We start from the raw sequence: 22,716 nt of genomic DNA, 5'->3' as shown, positions 1-22,716 counted from the left end.
TTAAACAACTTTTGGCATTTTCTTTTTATTCATACTTCGAGCCCAAGCCCATATGCTCGCACCTTCCTCTTTACCCCGTCCATAAGGTTCTGTACAACGTCAGGTTGTAGTTTTTTTTGAACAGAAACCCATTTTCTCTTGAAGTCCGCCTCCGATTTGACAACTTTTGGGTTCTTCCGGAGGGCCTGCTTCATAATCGCCCAATATTTCTCTATTGGGCGAAGCTCCGGCGCGTTGGGCGGTTTCATTTCCTTTGGCACGAAGGTGACCCCGTTGGCTTCGTACCACTCCAACACGTCCTTTGAATAGTGGCACGAAGCGAGATCCGGCCAGAAGATGGTCGGGCCCTCGTGCTGCTTCAATAGTGGTAGTAAGCGCTTCTGTAGGCACTCCTTAAGGTAAACCTGCCCGTTTACCATGCCGGTCATCACGAAGGGGGCGCTCCGCTTTCCGCAAGAGCAGATCGCTTGCCACACCATGTACTTTTTGGCAAACTTGGATAGTTTCTGCTTGCGAATCTCCTCCGGAACGCTGAATTTGTCCTCTGCGGAGAAGAACAACAGGCCCGGCAGCTGACGAAAGTCCGCTTTGACGTAGGTTTCGTCGTCCATTACCAGGCAATGCGGCTTCGTCAGCATTTCGGTGTACAGCTTCCGGGCTCACGTCTTCCCCACCATGTTTTGCCTTTCGTCGCGGTTAGGAGCCTTCTGAACCTTGTATGTACGCAGGTCCTCCCGCTGCTTGATCCGCTGGACGAATCAACTTGACAAATTCAGCTTATTGGCGACATCCCGGACCGAACTTCTCGGATCACGTCTAAACTGCTTAACTACGCGCTTGTGATCTTTTTCACTGACGGAGCATCCATTTTTGCCGTTCTTCACCTTCCGGTCGATGGTTAGGTTCTCGAAGTATCGTTTTAGTACTCTGCTGACCGTGGATTGGACGATTCCCAGCATCTTACCGATGTCCCGATGTGACAACTCCGGATTCTCGAATTGAGTGCACAGGATTAATTCACGACGCTCTTTTTCGTTCGACGACATTTTTCCAAATTTACGAAAAATTGGCAGTGAAGCATGGCCAACGTGATCTATACACTCTTATCTGATTATAAGCGAAAGCTGAAGATATAATTCCTAAAAATTAAATTTCTACAGCGTTTTTTCCGTGATGCAATTTGATGTGACACACCCTTTATCTAGGACACGACCGCATATTTTCGACGTAGAACTACGCAATTATATTATGCAATCCACTTGTTTATCACTTCGATTATTATTTTAGAATGCATCGATTTTTTTTGTAATAGATTATGTTCTTCGTTACAAATAAATTTGATGAACGTTTTTTTAACGTTTGATATGATGCCTAGGACTACCAAAATATGTAAACGGAAGAATTGTCAAACGATCATTGTGTTTTACATTTCTCTCTGAAATTATTGCACATCTCATGTTTACGTAGTTCTCGAAACGCGAATGTTCATTCACCTCTAGTATACGAAATGACGATTTTCCCAGGCTTCTCAGTTTAAAAGTACGTTTTAGGGAAACATATTCCCGTCTGTACGAGTACAAAAGTACTCAACACAAAAAATACCCCGACTTGCATGTATTTGCAAAGCGGATTTCCCCAGGCACATTAATTTTGAAGTCCGTGTTAGGGAAACACAGCTCGGTGGGAACAAAAATACCCCCGACTTGCGTGTATATTTGTAGAGCGGATTTCCACAGGTACATCGAATCTGAAGTCTGTGTTGGGGAAACCGTAAATTGGGCCAATTAAAACTTGGAAGTTAGGGCTTTTAAATTACGCTTGTCATTTTACAGTTATTCAATTGTTCATCTCATGAAAAATAATATTTTATTAATTGTGATAGACGCGTAGAAATAATTCCTATCAATTGATGCAAACATCTTTCCGATCTGTTGAGAAATATTCGAGTTATAAGCATTCGAAATACGGGTAGAGTTAGCATACAAATCGGCAGAACAAATGTATGGGAAAAATGGAAGTTCTTCCAGTTTTCATAAATTTAAACCATTTAGAGATAAGCGAATTGTAATGTATAGCATATCAAACAAATTTTAGAGAATTTCCGATTCGATTGGTATGCAAATCATAAGAATTCGTTCACAGTGAAAATAGTTATTAACGTTAACTTTATTTCATAAAAACGTGATCTGTTTTCTGATTTGGCACCCTTCCTGAAAGACGTAGTTCTACGTCAAAAAGTTAAACAGAACACGTGTACATCTTGTTGGCGAATGCCTAATAACAAGTAGATATATACCCTAGAGGCGAATGAACTGAAAAGTTTAAACCCTCTTAAAGCCAAAAAGAAGAAGAAGAAGGAGATATATATTCTGCAAAACATGCAGTTCACTCCCTTCTTCATAAAACGATGTTTTCATGCATAACCTTTCGTAAACACACAAAAAAAATGGTTTGTTCCCACTATTGCAAAAAAAAACCTCAAGTTCAATTGTCCCATGTTGATATTCTAGGCATAATTGTTCCACCATGAATTTTGAAGCCTGTAACCATGATTGATTGATTCAAATGAGGGTATCTTTTCACATTTCATTAAACAATAGTTCTCTGCTTATATAAAACCCAGGGTATTGCTAAACCGAAATGCTCAAAGCTTCCGGAAGACAAATATGCTAGGAAACTTTGAATGCGTTTTTCTCAGTTGCTGATTTTGAAACATGGGACAGCTATGCGTAGAACGGCAGTGTATAAAAAGAAAATAGTCAGAAATTCGACTAGAAAGTAGTTACAATATCGTAAAACATCCGAAAGCTAACCATTTTTTTATATCTCCTTATTTTGTAACTGTCAGTTCCAGTGATCAACGTTTTTCTAACTCAAAGCCAGTCCCTAGGGACCGACACGGGGCTCAACGAGTTAATGTTCAGATTTCATATACAACCAAAGTTATCGAATTACGTTTTTATGATAAAAACATTATAGGAGGTTGTGTCCAAGACACGACCGCATTGTTGACGTAGAACTACGCTGTAGCTTAATTCAAGTCGCTTGTTATTATAACTTATAGAATAACTTGGTATTCCTCAAATAATTTTTTGGTGCACAACCTTAACACCTGCTTCACCATAGCGCCAGTTCAATGCATTGATGAAATGTCAAAGGCACCAATGAAGCCTTTATGATGACGGAAAACAAACCATGTCAATTGCTTCGAAAAAGGCAGAATATTTGCCTCAGCAGAGATTCATTACTAATACCCTAGCGTAAAAATACCCTAGCGCAAATATTTCCCTCCTGCTATCTTCCTTCCTTGTCACCACGTTCAGATCGACATGTTCACCCGCAACAGCGCAATATGTTAAAACGCACGCACGTACGCACACAAATATCCATATATCGACGGCTTGAAGCAATTAAATATACACACACTTATCTCCGTTTTGCGCTCTTCTCAACAGAAGCCCTATTTGTTAATATTGCCGGTCTAGATCAGCGTAGCTGCCATCCTTTGTGGAGAGAGTTTTGATACCGTCATACGAAACCAAATCACAGACAAAATTCCAGAACATTTCTTGGAGAGCTGACGATAGCCTAGCTTGAGAATTCCCCACACAATTGTGTAGCTCAGAACCTTAGGGGAGTGGCGTCAGTTTGATGCAATGATTGCAATGCTAGAGACGTCAGCGAGTCAGTAATTTGGTCACGTCCACAGTTCAATCCGAAAATAAGACATGTGGGACTTTAAAATTCTTCAGTTCATTAGTCTCTAACTTTCAAAAAGGCGCTTGGAAAACTTTACTTTTTCCTCGTATTACTCCTCCAACCCATCCGCCTTGAGAAAACCATTCGATCAATCGCCGTCCAGCTCGCCCAGCAACGGTGTTGTCCAGTCGGTGTCTTCACAAAGAATGAAGTTTGCCTCAGCAAGATCCACTGTTTATACTGTAGGCAAATATTCTCCATCGTTCTTCTTCTTTTCCTTTGTTCACGGAAACATTGAATCTTACGATTTCCCCTTCGTTGCTCGTTGATAAGAGCCCGTTATTGACAGCTGTGTTCGGGAAAGCACACAAATGGACAGAACGAACGTATGGGAAAATGGGAACGCTTAAAGTTTTCATGAATTTCAACCACACACCATGGGATTGTAATGTATAGCATATCAAACAAATCTTAGGGAATTTCCGATTCGTTTGATATGTAAATCGCCAAAGACCGTTCGCGGAAAAAATAGTTATTAACGTTAATTTTATTTCATAAAAAACGTGACCTGTTTTCTGATTTGGCAACCTTAATGAAAGACGTAGTTCTACGTCAAAAAAACGTCTCTTCACTGAGAGAAATAATTAGTAAATATAACGAATTTTTTGGTAAATACTACCAATCTATAGTCATTTTCGACCGTTTCGACATTTTCGAAACACATATGTCAAGCAGAACCATGATTCGTAAGCCCAATATCGTCTACATTTTCTCGCCGAAAATGCACGTATCAGAATTATACCCTTATTATACCTCCGTATTGCCTTATGGGAACAATGAAAATGGTTAATACGCGCTTTTCTCACCAATTTTCAGATATGACAATATACAAGCTTACTAATGTTATCGAGTAAAATATACTAATCTCTGGTAGGGATGCGGGTTTGTTGACAATATGTACAAAAAAATTTGTACATTCTACTAATTTTGCATTACCAAATGTATTTAGTAGTTTTCGACCGAGGATTTTTCTAAGGGTTTCGGATTGATTTCGATTGTTCTACGCCATACGAGGTGTATATTTTGAGCTGAATCAGTTTCCAAACGTAATCGGCGTGAGATGCCGAACGCGAAAGAAACTCCAAAAAGGAGAGGAAGAAAATGAGTCAAGAATGTTGCGAAATGAAGACAACTCACACTACGCTCTGGCAAAAGAAAACCATCGACGAGAACAAAAACAACTCGCTTGACGAGTCATGCACATCGCAGCCCAACATGATGTCTGCCGCCCGTGCAAGAAAGGAACGAGGATGAAAGAGATTCCAATCTCGGTTCCTCGCGGCATCAAGTTTAGGCATTGAGAGCACTCGCGTAGTCCCACATACCGCATAACACAAACAAAACGCGAAAGCTCCCCTTTTCCGCAACGCAACGCAATAAATCATGTCTTCGGCCAAGAAGCAAGATCTATTGAATGTGAACTTCCACAATCCGATCGCTATGTAGAAGAACTTATTCCATATCGCATTTGTTTATTTCGCAGGTTTATTCCAACCCACAGTTTGCCGTTGGTGGCGGTTGTAGTGGTGCCTACCTGAGTCACCGGCCTCAGCCTCTTCGGCAATCTTCCAGTCCGTCTTTGTGCTCTTCGTTGTCCGAAGCATCAGGTTTCGGCAAACCGAATGGCAACAACAACAACAACAACCACAGCTATGACAATAATAACAGCATATGCAAAATTTCCGCAATACTTAAGCCGGTCATGCGCAGCAGCAGCACCACAAACAGCGGCAACGTCGGAGACCTACATTTCCCGAAACATCAACAACAAAGGCCGCAGCCGCAGCCGCAGCAGCATAGCATAGATAATGCAACTCGTTCATGTTCCACCACTACAACTCTGCTGGAGTTGGATGAACACCGTGCGAATGAACGCCCAAAGTGGAATGAGCAAAACATGGGTCCGTTTAACGGCAACCACCACATGGAAGTGACTGGCTGTGAGGGTGGTGAACGCAGCGAAGGAAGGGCAACTGGCGCTGCAACGAATGGTTCGGATCACCTCGCGTTTAGTAGTGTGAGGATAGTGAACGGAGAAGCATACGCGAACGGGAGTGATCTTTTCGCGTCGGAACGACGTCTGTTCGCTGCGAACGATCGATTGATCGATTCTGGTGTCGTCAATTACTCGGGCAGTGGTTCCTTCAAAGCTCTGGATAGTTTACGAGGTTTTGGTCGCACCGTTCGGGATCGGTTTGTGGATATAATGCGACTGAACGTACCTGCGGCCCCAAAGGGCAGCCGGACCAGTGTTTACATTCCGTCCGCCGAAGGGACGGCGAATGCGGAAAGTGCAATTTCACACGGTGATGGCGGTGGATCGACGAGACCAACCCTGACCATTCAAGTGAATCGTGTCGATACTAATAATCAAGTGCAGAATGATGTGGTGAATAATGCGTCCTCCGGAGTTAGCATTGTAAATTGCTATCGCGAGACGCCAAAAAGTGCGGATAATAATTCTGGTGATCAGGAAGGTGCAGTATTCAGCGCAAGTGAGAACGCGCCCAGTGATGCTAACAGTGCAACGATCGTAAATCAAAATCATGTAAATATCAGTGCAAATGCAGAGCAAATGGTTCATGTTTCTAATACAGTAGTGAAAAGTGTTTCCAACGATACTAATCTAGTTGAGCATAATCGTAGCTTGAAGAATAGTGATAAACAGCAAACTATTGCGTACCCTCTCACGGATATTGACCGGATCGAGCCGACTGACGGTCGTACCTACACATCCACTGAGGCCCAAACCGAGGAACCGCTGATCCCAAGCGGAACCGCTACCCTACCATATCCTCATCCCACGATTATCCCGGGTGGTGGTGTACCTCCTCCTCTTCCCCCACATCCCTCGCTCCTCCTTTCGCCGCCCGGATCAGAATTCAGTACCCGAGAGCATCGGCGCCGTGAACGTCGTGAGCGTCGCCAGGCTCGCAACAGGATGCAACATGTCCACCCGATGGATCAACCACCGCCGCCGCCGCCACCGCTACCGTCGGCCATGATTCGGCCGCCTCCGATCGAGATCATCCCGGACATTCTACACAGCCATCTGCCCCCACCGTACACAACTCTGCCAATGGGGGCCACCGTGCTGCCGGCACCAATGATTCCGGCCGTTCCAGTGCATCACCGGGGGGCGGCCGATGACTGCCGCTACTCGTTCCCGATTCCGATCATTAGAAGGTAGGTGGCAACGCGAATTATATATTAACCGCGGTTTAGTGTGGATAGATATCTTTCACCCGAACGAATTTTGTTGCGAGTGATCGGTGAAACGTTTGAAGGTATCGAATTAGGGGCAATAAAGCTACATTTATAGAATCAGTTAATTGGCAAATGTCACACCAAATTGGCTAAACATTTTATATTAAGTTCAAAATGGTCAAATTCGGAGTTTTATGATGTAGATACATTTTTATAGCCTAATTACCAAATAAATTAAGGTGCCGAATCAACGCAATATATCTGAGTATATAAGTGGAAACTCGGTGACTGTCATATGAAACTCTCTCTCTAGGTCGATTCATAAGGTCAAAACTGAAAAGCGGATCTGTGGTTTTTTGGTTCAATATATTTAAAGAAACTAAATTATCGTTAAAGAATTGGTCTTCGATGAATCCATGAGTTGAAAAACAGAAAATTTACTGGAATACGTAAGGGAAGTGGGGGCATAGTGGTCACCCTAAGGAATGTGCCCATTTCCAGCGTCCACATACCGCTTCATTCCCCGTTTCTCGAAGAATATTATACAGGGTGGGCCATTTAAAGTGGAAGCATCTGGCAACCCCATAACTTTTGACAGAGATGTCAGATTAACAAATGTCATACCGCGTTGGAAGCGTCATTTCAGTACAATTTTAACCATGGAACAATACACACCTAAACAACGCGCTGAAATTGTTCAGCTGTACATTCAAAATAACTTCTCAATTGTGGCTTTTGGCAAAAAATCATAATGTCTGATGAGGCGCATTTCAACTTGAATGGAGGAGTGAATAAACAAAATTGTCGGTTTTATGCTACTGAAAACCCTCAATTCATCGAAACGCAACCTCTTTACGACCAAAAAGTTACTGTGTGGTGTGGCATTTATGCCGATAAAGTCATCGGCCCGTACTTCTTTGAAAACGAAAATGGAGCAACGGTAACCGTGAATGGGCAGCGTTATCGGACAATGATAACCGATTTTTTATTGCCATTTGTTCGTGAAAATGAATTGGACAATTACTGGTTCCAACAGGACGGCGCTACATGCCATACAGCGGCTGCCACGACCAAATTATTGCGCGAAATGTTCCCCGGAAGATTAATATCGATAAACGGCGATTATGACTGGCCACCGAGATCACCTGATTTGACGCCTCCTGACTTTTTTTATGGGGATATTTAAAATCCAAGGTATACACTGGTAAACCAAGGACCCTGGCTGCGCTGAAAGACAATATCCGACAAGAAATTGCTGCCATATCGGCCGAAACATTAGGGAAAGTGATGGAAAATGCCGAAAAAAGGGCACATTTTGCGGTCAAGGCCAGAGGCGGTCATTTACGAGATATCATAATCAAAATGTAGTTAGAACAAATCTCCTTGGACCAAAATAAATGAATTTCAAAAAAAAAAAATGTTTCAAATTTCACTTCTTTACTTTGCTATTGCAAAAACAAATCCTTCCACTTTAAATGGCCCACCCTGTAGTTCAACTCATTGTTGTTCAAGATAGCAAACGGCCTTTACTATAAAAATTCAAAATAGTACACTTTTCATCATCAGAAAAAAAGGTGAAAAATCGAACTTTTTTTTTGTTTGGGGGTAAAGTGGTCACCTAGTGGGGGCAAAGTGGTCACTAGCACATAACAAGCTAAATGGGATAGATTTAAGCCTTTTTTTCGTCCAAATTTGTTCAGATCATATTTGATAGGTAGGTACATGTATGAGATAAGCTTGGCCTATTCACCTAGAGTCTCAATTTAAATTTTCTCATGCATCCAAAAACGTAGTAAGAAACACATAACGTTCCGCATAATGAGGCTTGGTTTTGTTTGAGTGGCATATTTATCCAGGGTCCAAGCCACAAAAGGATCCTTTTCAAGGGCAGAAATTGATACGGTATATCAGCTTTAGTGAACAGAACATTGTAAGCCGTTATTTACCTATGACAACATTGCCCCCAAACATCAAAGTAATTTCTATGCTAATTAATCGCTGAGATTAAAGAAAATATGTGTTCACCTCTCCTAGAATATGTGAACAGTATTCTAAAATGATGATTTGTCCAATACATCAGATTGAATAAACTGAATTTCACAAGAAATTCCTTAGATACCGTGCGCACAGAACTACGGCCTGATTGCTATCGAGAGAGCAATTTCTGTTTTTATTTATATTTTGACATGCGACAGCTCTATTGAAGTACAGGGTGACTCAAAAGTCATTAAATTCTTCAAACATAAGATGACTATCAATACGGCATCTATAGTCAATAGTTATACTACCAAACAAGCAGGTGACCACTTTGTCCCCCATGACCAATTTACCCCCACTACCCCTAAGTCGCTCAGGGGCTGATGCAATGAATTATTACAAGCGATACAGTTGAAAGTTACTAGTGCGACAAGAATCGGTATGGATCCTGTAGAATATTCGAGCATATAATGTGATAGACTTTCATTAATGAAGTTTAATGAAGCTTCAAAATCTTATCAGAAAGCAATGTGTTATTTCAAAGAAGAAAAAATATTCAATTTGAGAAAACCATTAGAACATATGCTAAATCATGAAAAAAAATAATTTTTTTTCGGATAGATTTTTTTTTGTCCAATCTGTTTATTTTGTTTTGGTTTATTAGAATTTTTGCTGTAACAGATCCGGATTCAATCTTGTGCATGTTTATCGTATCGACACATATGGCAAATCATACAACAGTCTTTTCAGCCTAAGAGTATTTCTTTTGTTCCATTGTTAGGTTGGACTGAACAGCGGCGACAGTTGATATAAGGCTTCCATTGTTGTTTTATTGATAGCACACGGGATTCTGTGCAACCGGAAAGCTCAAGATAGCTTTCACATCATTCAAGGATTACACACATGTTCTGGAATCCTCTCTCCTACCGTTTTTGCGTGGATGTCGTCACAAAAAATTCACATTCCAGCAAAACAAAGCTAGTATTAATACTAGCAAGTGAACTAAGCAATGGATTAAGAACCAGCTCGCTCTCCAGACTTGAATCCTGTTGAAAATCTTAGGGGCGATCCTTGTACGCAGAATCTACAATGAGGGAAAACTGTACACCACGATTGAAGAGCTCAAAGTCGCAATTTCGGAAAAATGGAAAAATATCGTTCCGTCCGTTCAGTAGAATTTGGTAAATAGTATTCCAACACCAATTTTCAAGGTTATTAATCGAAATGGCAAGGTTGCCAATTATTGACATGTAAATCATCCGATTGTTTTCCCCCTTTTGTACAACTTCTATGTAAGCGACATCGACAATTGCCTTACACAAAATTGCAGCCTAAGACAACTTGCAGATGATGGAGTGGTCTCTGTCGTAGGATCAACAGAATCCGACCTACAAGAACCCTTACAAGATACTTTGAACAATTTTTCAACCTGGGCCATTGGGCTAGGGATCGAATTCTCCACGGAGAAAACAGAGATGGTGGTTTTTTCTAGGAAGCATAGACCAGCAAAACCAAAGCTTCAACTTTTGGGTAAACCGATCACTCATGCTATGTCATTCAAGTATCTTGGGGTCTGGTTCGACTCCAAATGTACTTGGGGGGCCCATATTAGGTATCTGAGTAAAAAATGCCAACAAAGAATAAATTTTCTCCGTACAATTACCGGCACCTGGTGGGGAGCCCATCCCGAAGATCTTAGAATGTTGTATAGAACAACTATTCTCTCAGTGATGGAGTATGGCAGTTTCTGTTTTCAATCAGCTGCCAAAACACACTTAATTAAACTCGAGCGAATTCAGTATCTTTGTCTCCGTATTGCGTTGGGATGTATGCCCTCAACGCATACCATGAGTCTCGAGGTTTTGGCAGGCCTACTCCCACTAAAAGATCGCTTCAATTTATTATCTCTTCGGTTCTTCATCCGGTGTAAGGTCATGAACCTATTGGTGATCGGAAATTTTGAGCGGCTAATCGAGCTAAATTTTCACTCCGGATTCATGAGTTCATATCATGAATTCATCTCCATGCAGGTTGATTCTTCTTCGTATATTCCCAACCGTGTTTGTTTCCCTGACTACATCAATTCCTCTGTGCATTTTGATCTGTCCATGAAGCAAGATATCCATGGATATTCAGATTACCAACGATCGAGGATCGCTCCAACGATCTTCGATGAAAAATATAAGGGTATCAATTGTGATAATATGTACTTTACTGATGGGTCCACTATAAATGAGTCCACAGGGTTTGGAGTGTTCAACGAATTTTTTAGCACCTCACACAGTCTTCAGTTTCCTTGCTCAGTGTATATTGCTGAATTGGCAGCAATTCATTGGGCGCTGGACAGCGTCGCCTCACGACCTGTTGAAAACTATTACATTGTAACGGATAGTCTTAGCTCTGTCGAAGCTATCCGTTCAGTGAGGCCGGAAAAGCACTCGCCGTACTTTCTTGAGAGAATACGAAAAATTTTGAGTGCTTTATCCAGACGCTGTTATGTCATTACCTTTGTGTGGGTCCCTTCTCATTGCTCAATTCCGGGTAATGAGAGGGCTGACTCATTAGCAAAGGTAGGTGCGATTGAAGGCGATATTTATCAGCGTAAAATCGCCTTCAATGAATTTTACTCTTTAGTCCGTAAAAATACCATCGCTAACTGGCAACGCAAATGGAACGAAGATGAATTGGGCCGGTGGCTTCACTCGATTATCCCTAAGGTTAGCCTCAAACCATGGTTCAAAAGTCTGGACTTGAGTCGGGACTTTATTCGCACCTTCTCCCGACTCATGTCCAATCACTGTTCGTTAGACGCGCTACTCTTTCGTTTCAATCTGGCCGGCAGCAATATCTGCGTTTGTGGCCGAGGTTATCACGACATCGAACACGTTGTTTGGTCGTGTGAGGTGTATCTTGTTGCCAGATCGAATTTAGAGAACTCCCTTCGGGCTAGAGGAAGGCAGCCCAATGTGCCGGTGAGAGATGTGTTGGCTCGGTTAGACCTTGATTACATGTCCCAAATATATGTTTTCCTTAAATCTATCGATGTTCGTGTGTGATTATCCTTATATCCTTATACCCTCCATTTCTTCCTTTGTGAGTAATTGGTCCGCTTGCTATAAACAGAAGAATGAAATGTAAATTCACAACTGATGTACGAATAGATTTAAGAATTGAGTGTGTGTGATTATCAACATTGTAATAATTTCCTTATACCCCATCCTTTTCCTGAGAAAATGTCACCCTTTTAATCTCGAGTCCACCACGAGTAATCGGTTTCCCACATTACTAACCATAGATTTAAGAAAATTGTTCATATATATAGTTTTAAAAATATATTTAAGATTTCGGCTCCTTTAAACTTATGTAACTGAGCCTGTAAAAATAAACGAATTTATAAAAAAAAAAAAAAAAAAAAAAAATATACGATTGTTTTGAATTTTTCATTTATCATAATTATGAATTTTGAAGTGGTCTTATAGAAACTGGACAGCTGAAATTATCATATTCAAGCACAATAAAAAAAACAAACAACTCTTTTGAACGAAATTGACATTAAATATACTTTATTCTAAGCATTCAACAATGTATGAATGTATCTTGTTAAAGTTCTCACTGTTTGTGTTGCAGCGAAATAGAATCAAGGTGGTCTTATAGAATTTGGACAGAGTGTATACTACGGCTGTCAGACAGCTCATCATGGTTGATCGATTCTCTGATTTTTATTATAATCTCTGTAATGGAGCAATTCCAAATGGAATCGACAAATGACAAAACATGAATATTTTTGATTCGAATGAAAGTCTGTACAGGGAAACTTCGATATAAAGTACCCTCGTTATAACGTACCCTCGATATAACGTCACTCGATATAACGTACACATTATCAAAGTCCAAAAAAATATTTTTTTTTCTGAAACAAAAATAAATTATCTCTATTTTGATACTACAGCTTGTGTTGTAACTTTAACCAATCCCGAAATACAACTGTTTTGTGATTCCGGATTCTAAACGAATCAAACTTCAATCAACAGAACGAAGGGAAACATCATGAGAAAAGTTGGCTTTGTCTTCTAATTGAGTCCTTACTCAAACAGCAACACAATAAAGGAATATAAACTACGTTTCAGAGTTCTTTATTATGCTTCGATATAACGTACAATTCGATACAACGTACAATTTTTTAAGTAAAATGTACGTTATATCGAAGTTACCCTGTATTCTGTTTGTGTTGGAGAAAATATAAGTTTTCCACAGAAATTGGGAATGAAGAATAACTTTTCAATAGGGCGTATCGATTTTAGTAAAAAAAAATATTTGATGATTTCTATCTCAAAAACTTTGAATCGTACCGAAATAGAGTCTTAGAAAGAGCTATAGAGTAATGATGTTTAAACCTGAAAAAAATATACACTGAGAAAAAAATAGTACTCTTTTTTTTTAACACTTTAACATATAAAACTAAAATACAGCGGTGCGGCGAAAATTTAAAATTAACTTTTTAGTAGGAAGTTCCAATAGTCCAGAAAAAAAGGCTAAAGATGGTTGATTCATCACTTATTCTTATCTTCGCTAGAACAATACACAAACAGGTATATGTCGCAGCGTGTTTCGTTTTTGTCAATGCGTACTGCACTGAATCGAAAGCTCCATTTTACACATCCATGGCGACGGTCTTTTGACGTAGAACTACGTCTTTCAGGAAGGATGCCAAATCAAAAAAACAGGTCACGTTTTTATGAAACAGAGTTAACATTAATAACTATTTTCACTGTGAATGAATTCTCATGACTTGCATACCAATCGAATCGGAAACTCTCTAATATTTGTTTGATATGCTATACATTACGATTCGATAATTGAAAACTGGAAGAATTTCCTTTTTCCCAAATATTTGTTCTGCCGGTTTGTGTGCTAACTCTACCCGTATTTCGAATGCTTATAACATGAACATTTCTTAATAGATCGGAAAGATGTTTGCATCAATTGATAGGAAATATTTCCACGCGTCTATCACAATTGATAAAATGTTATTTTTCATGAGATAAACAATTGAATAACTGTAAAATGTCAAGCGTTATCTAGACCCTCTAACTGCCAAGTTTTGATTGACCCGATTTACGGTTTCCCCAACACAGACTTCAAAATCGAAGTACCTGTGGAAATTCGCTATACATATAAGTTGGGGGTATTTTTTCCCACTGAGCTGCGTTTCCCTAACACGGACTTCAAAACTAATGCGCCTGGGGGAATCCACTTTGCAAATACATGCAAGTCGGGGGTATTGTTTGGTGTTGAGTACTTTTGTACTCGCTTGTCGTTGTACAGACCGGAATATATTTTCCTAAAACGTACTTCTAAACTGAGAAGCCAGCGAAGATCGTCATTTCAGATACTAGAGGGGAATGAACTTTCGCGGTTCGAGAACTACGTAAACATGAGATGTGCAATAATTTCAGAGGAAAATGTAAAATACAATGATCGTTAGACAATTCTTCCGTTCACATATTTTCTTAGTCCTAAGCATCATATCAAACGTAAAAGGACGGTCATCAAATTTACTTGAAACGAAAAACATAATCTATTACAAAATTTTCGATGTATTCTAAAATAATATTCGAAGTGGTAAACAAGTGGATTGCATAATATAATTGCGTAGTTCTACGTCGAAAATATGCGGTCGTGTCTTAGATAAAACCCCTTACAATTTTTTCACAGCTGATAGACCCTGTGCCCACAGGCGATCATATATTTGTTCGTTTTGTTGTTTGTCCATTATCTACTTATTGTGTATGTGACATTCAATCATACACAAAACTTTCCACCTAACGATATGAAAAACTGACGCGGTACATCTGTTCATCGAGTGTCATGTCGAAAAAACATTTTGGTCGAAAATCGATCTTCTGTGACCTAGCCTGAGTGGCAATGAAGGTATGGAAAAAAATAATCATCGAATTTGAAGAACCAACCATGTAAATTTTGTTTATTGGCCCAAAAAAATTTGCAAAATTTCAGTTTAATCGGACATGATTTAGGGGTGCCTAAAAACGCTCAAAGTTTGTTTGAGTTTTTTGATCCTCAAACATCTTCCAAGGGGAAAATGAAATTATAAGAAATGAAAAAATGTTTTCGATGCCAAATGATTTCTAAATGTATAAAACGTCGAGATCTGGCGTTATCTCGAAAAAAAAAAATTTGCCCGAAAATCGACTTTTTGGGACAGAGTGAGTCAAAATTCAAAACTTTGAGGCACCCCTAAATCATGCTTGATTGAGCTGAAATTTTGCACAGGTCACTTTTTTGAGCTAATAAACAACATGTACATGGTCGGTTTTTTAAATTCGCTAATTAATTTTTTTCCATACCTTCATTGCCACTAAGTCTCAGAAGGTCGATTTTCGGCCAACTATTTTTTTTCGAGATGACACCAAATTTCGACGTTTTATGCATTTCATGTCACTTGGAATGGAAAAAAAAATTCCAAATTTTACGTATAATTTTTTTAGAGATTTATGAGAATTAGACTCGACCCGGATGAAAAATATTCCACTCACTAAAGAAACGTCAGTTAACTACAACTATTCGAGAATAGTGTGGTAAAATGAACTTTTCATGCTTAGATGACCAAAGTTCTATTATTCCCTGAGAAATGACTAATTACGCATATATGTAATTCACATCACATTCTTTTTCTGTCGGCACACCTATGCTTATATTTCACTTTTAATATATTGTGAACTACAGCAGGCTTTTAGAGCCAGCGAAATGTTTCTCCCAAAAAGGGTAAAAATGTTTTCGTTAATTACCCACAACAAAACACCTAAATAAATAAAATGCCTTTTGGGCCGAAAAGGAAAACAAAACGCCAACGTTTGTTGCATGGCGGAAGCATCGTTTTCGCCTTTCATGACTTCAATAACTTTCAATTTTACCATCTCTCTGCCGAGGCTCATCTGGCCGAGTAATTGTGATTACCTCTGCTCATAAGCTGCAGCTGCGTAACCATCCTCACGTAACATTCCCGACGCGCTGTTGCCGAGTACCTGCACCCCCGCGAGGGCGGGCTTCAAACGGACCTCTGCACCTCTGATATCCGGTTGCAAGTGATCAGCGCTAAAATATTGCAAATCAAATCGACAGCGAAAAATGGGCACAGAAATCACGCAAACGACGACGCTGATGATATTTCACGAACAGCCATTCATTTTGCCATTCGTGGCTTTAAAGTTCAACCGTCCACAAAATCAGATTCCGCTTTTTTTTTTTTTTTTGCTTCTCTCCCGTGGGTTCCGGACACAAGAAGGGGTCTCTGTCCAGAGCGGTCATGGACTGGCATTAGTAACTTTTTCCTCCATTCAAACCATTTCATCCGATGAGTGTTCACGCGCCCCGCACTGTGTTTGTGTTTCTCACTTTTCTGTCTCTCGATCGCTTTCAGCTCGTCATTTGTAATTGGAAAGGAACAAAAAAATGCTTTGATCCGTGTCCATGATGGTCGTGCCGAGGTTCAACTCGATGGTCGTGTCCCTCAGATGCGCGCTAAGCCAAACCGAACCACACACACACACAAACTGTTTGCACACAGGCACACACAAACGGACACGAGGCACCTCCGTGACGGGTGAAAGTGAAACAATTTTCAAAGAGTTTGCCGCCCTCAAACTTTGAGATTTAGTTGCCCGGTTATCCAACATCTTCTGGTGGCAAAAAATAAAGCTGTGCTTGGTGCTGTTCGCCAAAAGGTTGGAGATTGGATGTTATGTGTATGTTTATGGCGTTTGTTTCATTTTAAGATGAACCAAATGACAGGTTTCGGTTTGAGCTGGAAGTGAGCTAATAATTTGAAGATGCTCTATGATTAATTGTCTGCAAGTAGTTTTTCACAGAACGAAATGAATACGGATAACAGTTTCAATAAGGTCAAAACATATTCTTCTCTTGGTTCATCACTTATGTATTCATTGCAATTGAAATGGTCTGCATATGATAGACAAGTTGCTTCCATTTGAAAGATGAGATAATTTAATACAAAAAAAAATGAACTTGAATGTTTATATCAAGCGAATTGACGCTCTATAATTCAACTTCTATCTTTTATAATTTCGCTGCAATATATTTTAAAACAATTCGTGGTGAATCTTCAACTAAAATCTTCCAAATCACGATTTTTCTTCACTGTGCTCATAATAGCCAATGAACTTTCACTTTAACTTTGAAATATTTCATTTTCACTTGAAATCAATCATATTTAAAACAAAAATATTTTTTTTGACTGTGTATAATCGAGTCTAGAATTGTATATAATCGAATTATGTATAATCAAGTCAGTATATAATTGAGTCCGGCCTGTACTATCTACAAAATTCTGGTCAAAGGAAGGAATGTAGTAAATTGTTTAAATTTTCATAAAAATAGGACAAAAAAATTGTTTTATAAAAGTTACACTGAAAAAAAAACTTTTTTAAAAATTATTTTTCTCAAAAACGTACTTTTTTTAAATTCTCAAAAAAAAAATGAAAATGAACTATATTAATAGACCGTACAAACTTCAACAAGTCACCCATACTTCGGAAGATGGGCACTTTTACAGAGAAAAAGTTTTAATAACAACAACTTTTTCATGTTTTCTTTAAAAAAAACACAACTAATCCTAATTTTGTTTAAAGTCAAGATAGCGACATTGTATATTCCACGAAGTTACAGATGTATATAAAATCTGTAACTTCGTGGAATATACAATGTCGCAATGTTCGGCTGAAAAGTTCATAAGGCTGACGTCTAGATGGCACCTCTTGCAAAAATCTACTTGACTATCACAAAGCACCATCTTTCAATGGATACGTGTCAAAATTTGACAACAATCGGTCGATAGGTTCGTGAGTTACAGCATTGAGAGTGAAGCAACTTGTGTTATTGTGAAAAAAATGGAAAAATCACAAATCAATGAAAACGATGGCAAAATTGCATGAATTGGGCTTCGAATTGCACCCGCATCTACCGTATTCCCCAGATCTGGCCCCCAGAGACTATTTTCTGTTCGCAGACCTGAAAGAATGCTCGCTGGCAAGAAATTTAAGACCGATGATGAAGTGATTACCGAAACTCAGGCCTATTTTGGAAAAACCGAAAGAGTACTATAAAAATGGTATCGAAAAGTTGCAAGATCGCTATAATCGCTGTATCGCCCTCGAAGGCAATTATGTTGAATAATTAAAATTACTTTTGCAAAAAACAAAATAGTTTTACTGTGTTACCTAATAAACTTTTCAGCCGAACTGTTAGAATATGAACTTTTGTCGAAGATGTCAACCTTCTATCTTTTATAGTTTCTGGAATGTATGGCAGAGGCCTTAAAAAATAATTTTTATTCTTAACATTTTTGTGTGTAAATTATCGCATTTGACTGTTGACTTGACATGTTCCTAAATAGAAAAAAGTTGTTGGAACATGTTAATCGCAATAACTTACACATAAAAATGCTTCGAGTTAAACATTAGTAGCAATTCTTCAAAGAAAACATGAAAAAGGTCGTTGTTACGAAATTTGTTCCCTTGTAGCAGTGCCCTTCTTACGATTCATGGAGGACTTGTCGGTAATTGTATCGTTTTAGCTCAAATTCCGAACACTTCATTTTTAAATGTAAATTCACTTAAAATTAATGTTATAAATTATTGAAAAATGGACGCCCTGATATTTTTTGGGGTATAAGCTACATTTTAACAACATTCACATGTATCGATACAGCCTATAATTTAAAATATTAGGTTGGGGAAAATATAATCCATTATTTTTGTGTGAAGCTAAAATTTTTTTTCGTTTATTTTTCAATTTTTGTAGTTGTTTTAACTTTTTTTTGCTGTTTTCATGTTTAATGGTAGAAAAAGTATAAATGAATGAATGGAAAAAGAGATCTTTTATGCAGCAATCTTCATTAAAATTAGTATTCAAATAGTGTTCGGAATTTGAATCAATTTTCTACCCATGATTCATACTCCGAACACTTCATTTTTAAATGTAAATTCACTGAAATTTGATGTTATCAACAATTGAATAATGAAGGCCCTGACTTTTTTTGAGTTATAGGCTACATTCTAACATCATTTACAGGTATCTATACAGCTTATAATTTATAATACTAATCATTTGCAAAAATGTGAAAACAAACATCATTAATTTTTCAGTTTTTGTAGTTGTTTTTAAAGATTGGGCTATCTTTAGAAAAAGATCGATCTCGATGGATCGATTTTCGGAACGGCGCAGGGATCGACTCACTAATTAAATCGGTACAAAATAATCGATCTTTGCTGTATTGATTTTTGAAAAATCGAATGTATTTTTTCCAATTTATTTACTTGTTCTATATGAGTGTTGTCTTTTCTTTAAACATGTAAAAACATTTCACATTTCTATTCAAACATCAATGGCATTTCAGTTCGATTCTCAAAATGAAGGTCACAGAAAAAAATATTGAGAGCCCAGAAAAATTTATTTTCCGGGGATTTCACTATGAACCGTCATGGAATGATTCTACTAAATAAATAAACTAAAAATTATTAGAGATTTAACAACTGATATTCATGCAGAGCTCCGGCAGTGATATTTTTTTCTACGATCAAAAATTCGGAAAAATCGAAAAGAAAAGATCGATTTTCGCGATTTTTTCGAGTGGAATAATCTTTCCGAAAAATCTGAAATCGGAAAGGAAAAGATCGCCCACTAATTAGGGTACAAGGACAGTCCAATTCTAGAGCAAAAGTATAAAAAGACCCAACACCTTTTGTGAACAAACGTTCGTGAACTCTTTCCTCGCAAAACTTAGCAAAAATTTCTTTTCTTTATCAGATTTCTAACTAAATTCACAATAACGAAACCGGATTCCTGAAGTAACATATTAGACTCGATCATATACGCATATATAGCATTCGATTATATACAATTTTGAACTCCATTATATACAGTTTGAAAAAAAATAGATTTATATTTCAAATATGACCCTTTTCAAAAATTATATTTCCAAGTTAAGGTGAACGTTACGAAGGAGTAAAAATCCTGGTTCTTGAAAATTCTAATTGAAGGCTCACCACGAATTGTTTAAAATGATATTGCAGCGCAAAATTTTCGAAGAACAAATTATAGAGTGTTCAGAGAGCTTCAATTTAATTTATTAGTTTATTATACATTTTTTACGAAAAAAACTAATAACAACAACATAAAAATCTGCGGTTGTGGCCATGGTTACCACGATATCGAACACGTTGTTTGGTCGTGCGAGTTGTATCTTGTCGCCAGATCGAATTTAGAAAACTCCCTTCGGGCTGGAGGAAAGCAGTCCAATGTGCCGGTGAGAGATGTGTTGGCTCGGTTAGACCTTGATTACATGTCCCAAATATATGTTTTCCTTAAAGCTATCGATCTTCGAGTGTGATTGTTCATACATCCTTTTTCCCCTCCTTTTCGTCCTTCGCGAGCTATCGGTTCCCTTCCTACTAACATTAGAATAAGTTAAATTGTAAATACATATTAGATGTAAGGATAGTTTTAAGAATTGAGTGTGAAGTGTCAGTGTGAATGAGAATGTGAATGTGAATGTGAGTGCGAGTGTAAACACACATCTCCTTACATCCCATCCTTTTCCTAATGAAAATGTGTCACCCTTCTAAACTCGAGTCGACCGCGAGTAATCGGTTTCCTATTTCATTAACCATAGAATTAAGGAAACAACATGTTGATATATGCTAGTTGAAATATAGTTAAGAGTTTGGCTCCATTAAACTTATGTAACTGAGCCTGTAAAAATAAACGGATTAATAAAAAAAAAAAAAACATAAAAATCACTAACTTTTAAGTTTTCTACTTCAAAATTGTTAAAAAAAAGTTACCTAATTCCACCAATTTAGATGATTCACATAAAATATAGAAATAATTTTTTTTTTCTCATGTTTGATGATGATGATGATGATGGCCCGCCTCATACTCCTACAAAGGTTTAAGCAGGACGATTTATCTTATAGATAATATTTATTTTCAAACATATCAAGAATCCAGTATTATAAAAACAAAAACAAAGCGAACTGGCGCTGTTGCAGGCATAAATATATATCAATAGAACATTAAAAATAGGCATAAACTGCGAAAAAACAAACAATGTTCCTATCCATATTGACATTGACATAGTCATAGTCTCAACTTCAGGCCCAACGTTTTTTCCAAGGCATGTCAACAAAATTTTCTACCCGGGAAGATCTTTGACTGATTGGGAATTGAACCTAATATCCAAAAGTTTCAACTTTGAACATAAAAGAGATCTGCTACAATCAGAAATAATCGATACCACCATCTGGTGAAAGATAGTTTACGACAATTCTGAATGAGCTATCCCAATTCCAGTTTCCACTTCAAACCCTACATAAAATTTCATTGTGTGTCGGTTTACTGCCAGTGTTCATTATTAACATTAGTCCAGGCCCACCAAACACGCGCGTGGCTCAAACTTTCGTAGACAATGTTTTTCTTTTTTATTTAATAATCTACAATACAATAAAAAAACATCATCATCATCAGTATGAACATGGCAGTTTGAGATACCTGTAAATTTTTATTAAATTTCGATTATTAATAAACATAAAAAAATTAATTTACAAAAATTTTTCGAAACCCTGTTTATAAAACAGATTTAACGTGGGAAATACACATTCGCTTAAACTCTGCCATTGATGCCGCTCGTTATATTTACCTGGGCATCGAATTGAAAAAATGTATTCCTTTGTATAGCAACGAGTTCTGCGACCTACTGAATATAAAGTTAGGTGTTCTTGCATCACGGAAGCAGCAGAATCGTTTACATAGCGTACTTTTTGATGGACAGCCAATTTAGCCGAGTTTTCGTAATTATAGTTTTTATTTATTTTTTATAATTTGCATGGTTTCGGAACCAAGCGTGGCTTTTTCTTCGATATTGTTTGAGAGCTTCTTCTTTCTCGAAAAAAAGTTATTGATGGAAAAAAGGAGAAAATTTGATTTTTCGGACCGAAAATTTCGGGCGGAAAATTTTAAAAACCATAACTCAAAAATGTAAATAAACAAATTTCTGATTTTTGAATCTGTTATGTAATAAAACCTCATCTTTCAAGGTAAAATGTAAAAAAAAAAATAGCGCCTATGGTCCCGAAACCATGTAAAGTATAAAAAACAAATACAATCAATACTTACGAAAACAAAATCCAATTTTCCTGCAAATATGATATTTAAAAAAAAAACTAGCTAATTGGCTTTAATTTGATATATCGATTATCTGAATCGGATCAGTAGTTCAAAAGTTATGATTTTTTTTTTAAATTGCATTTTTGCTGTTCAGAATTTCAGACAAATGTAATTAAACATATTTTTAGTTTCTTACCGTGAATATGTATTCATAAATAAATTTGTTGAAGTCAGGTGAATGAAAAGGCTTTATTGTATCTAAATATCAAATTAATTTCGCGAAACAGTACCATTTTGTGCAATCAGATGCTGTTTAATGACCAACAAAGCTTAAGTGTTCGGAATTTGAGACGAAACGGTATTTGTTATTCATATATATTTTTTAGAATGTTAAAAATATATTTTTGAGAAAAGAAATGAATAATAATTTTCAAAATTTTTTTTCTCAATCATTTTTTTTAATTTAATGATTTTTTAATTTAAGGAAATTATTTTTCCTACATTCCGTTCTTTTACCAAAATTTTATGGTCTTATTGTTTTTGTGTGAAATCTTTCTTCGGAATTTTGAGCTT

The 22,716-nt window shown here is 37.8% G+C and overlaps 1 protein-coding gene across 4 annotated transcripts in view; it reads left to right on the top strand.

Annotated features, from left to right (window-relative positions):
- Window positions 1-22,716, top strand: part of LOC129764421 (uncharacterized) — a 358,190-nt gene that overhangs the window by 45,555 nt on the left and 289,919 nt on the right. For all 4 annotated transcript variants that reach the window (XM_055763484.1, XM_055763485.1, XM_055763483.1 and 1 more), the window contains exon 3: window positions 5,243-6,945. In XM_055763484.1, coding sequence (XP_055619459.1) covers window positions 5,243-6,945 — 1,703 coding nt within the window. The remainder of the gene's footprint in view (window positions 1-5,242; window positions 6,946-22,716) is intronic.

The sequence above is a fragment of the Toxorhynchites rutilus genome, chromosome 2 (genome assembly GCF_029784135.1).
Source record: "Toxorhynchites rutilus septentrionalis strain SRP chromosome 2, ASM2978413v1, whole genome shotgun sequence".
Taxonomy (NCBI): Eukaryota; Metazoa; Arthropoda; class Insecta; order Diptera; family Culicidae; genus Toxorhynchites; species Toxorhynchites rutilus.
This window is presented reverse-complemented; position numbering and strand designations above follow the sequence as displayed.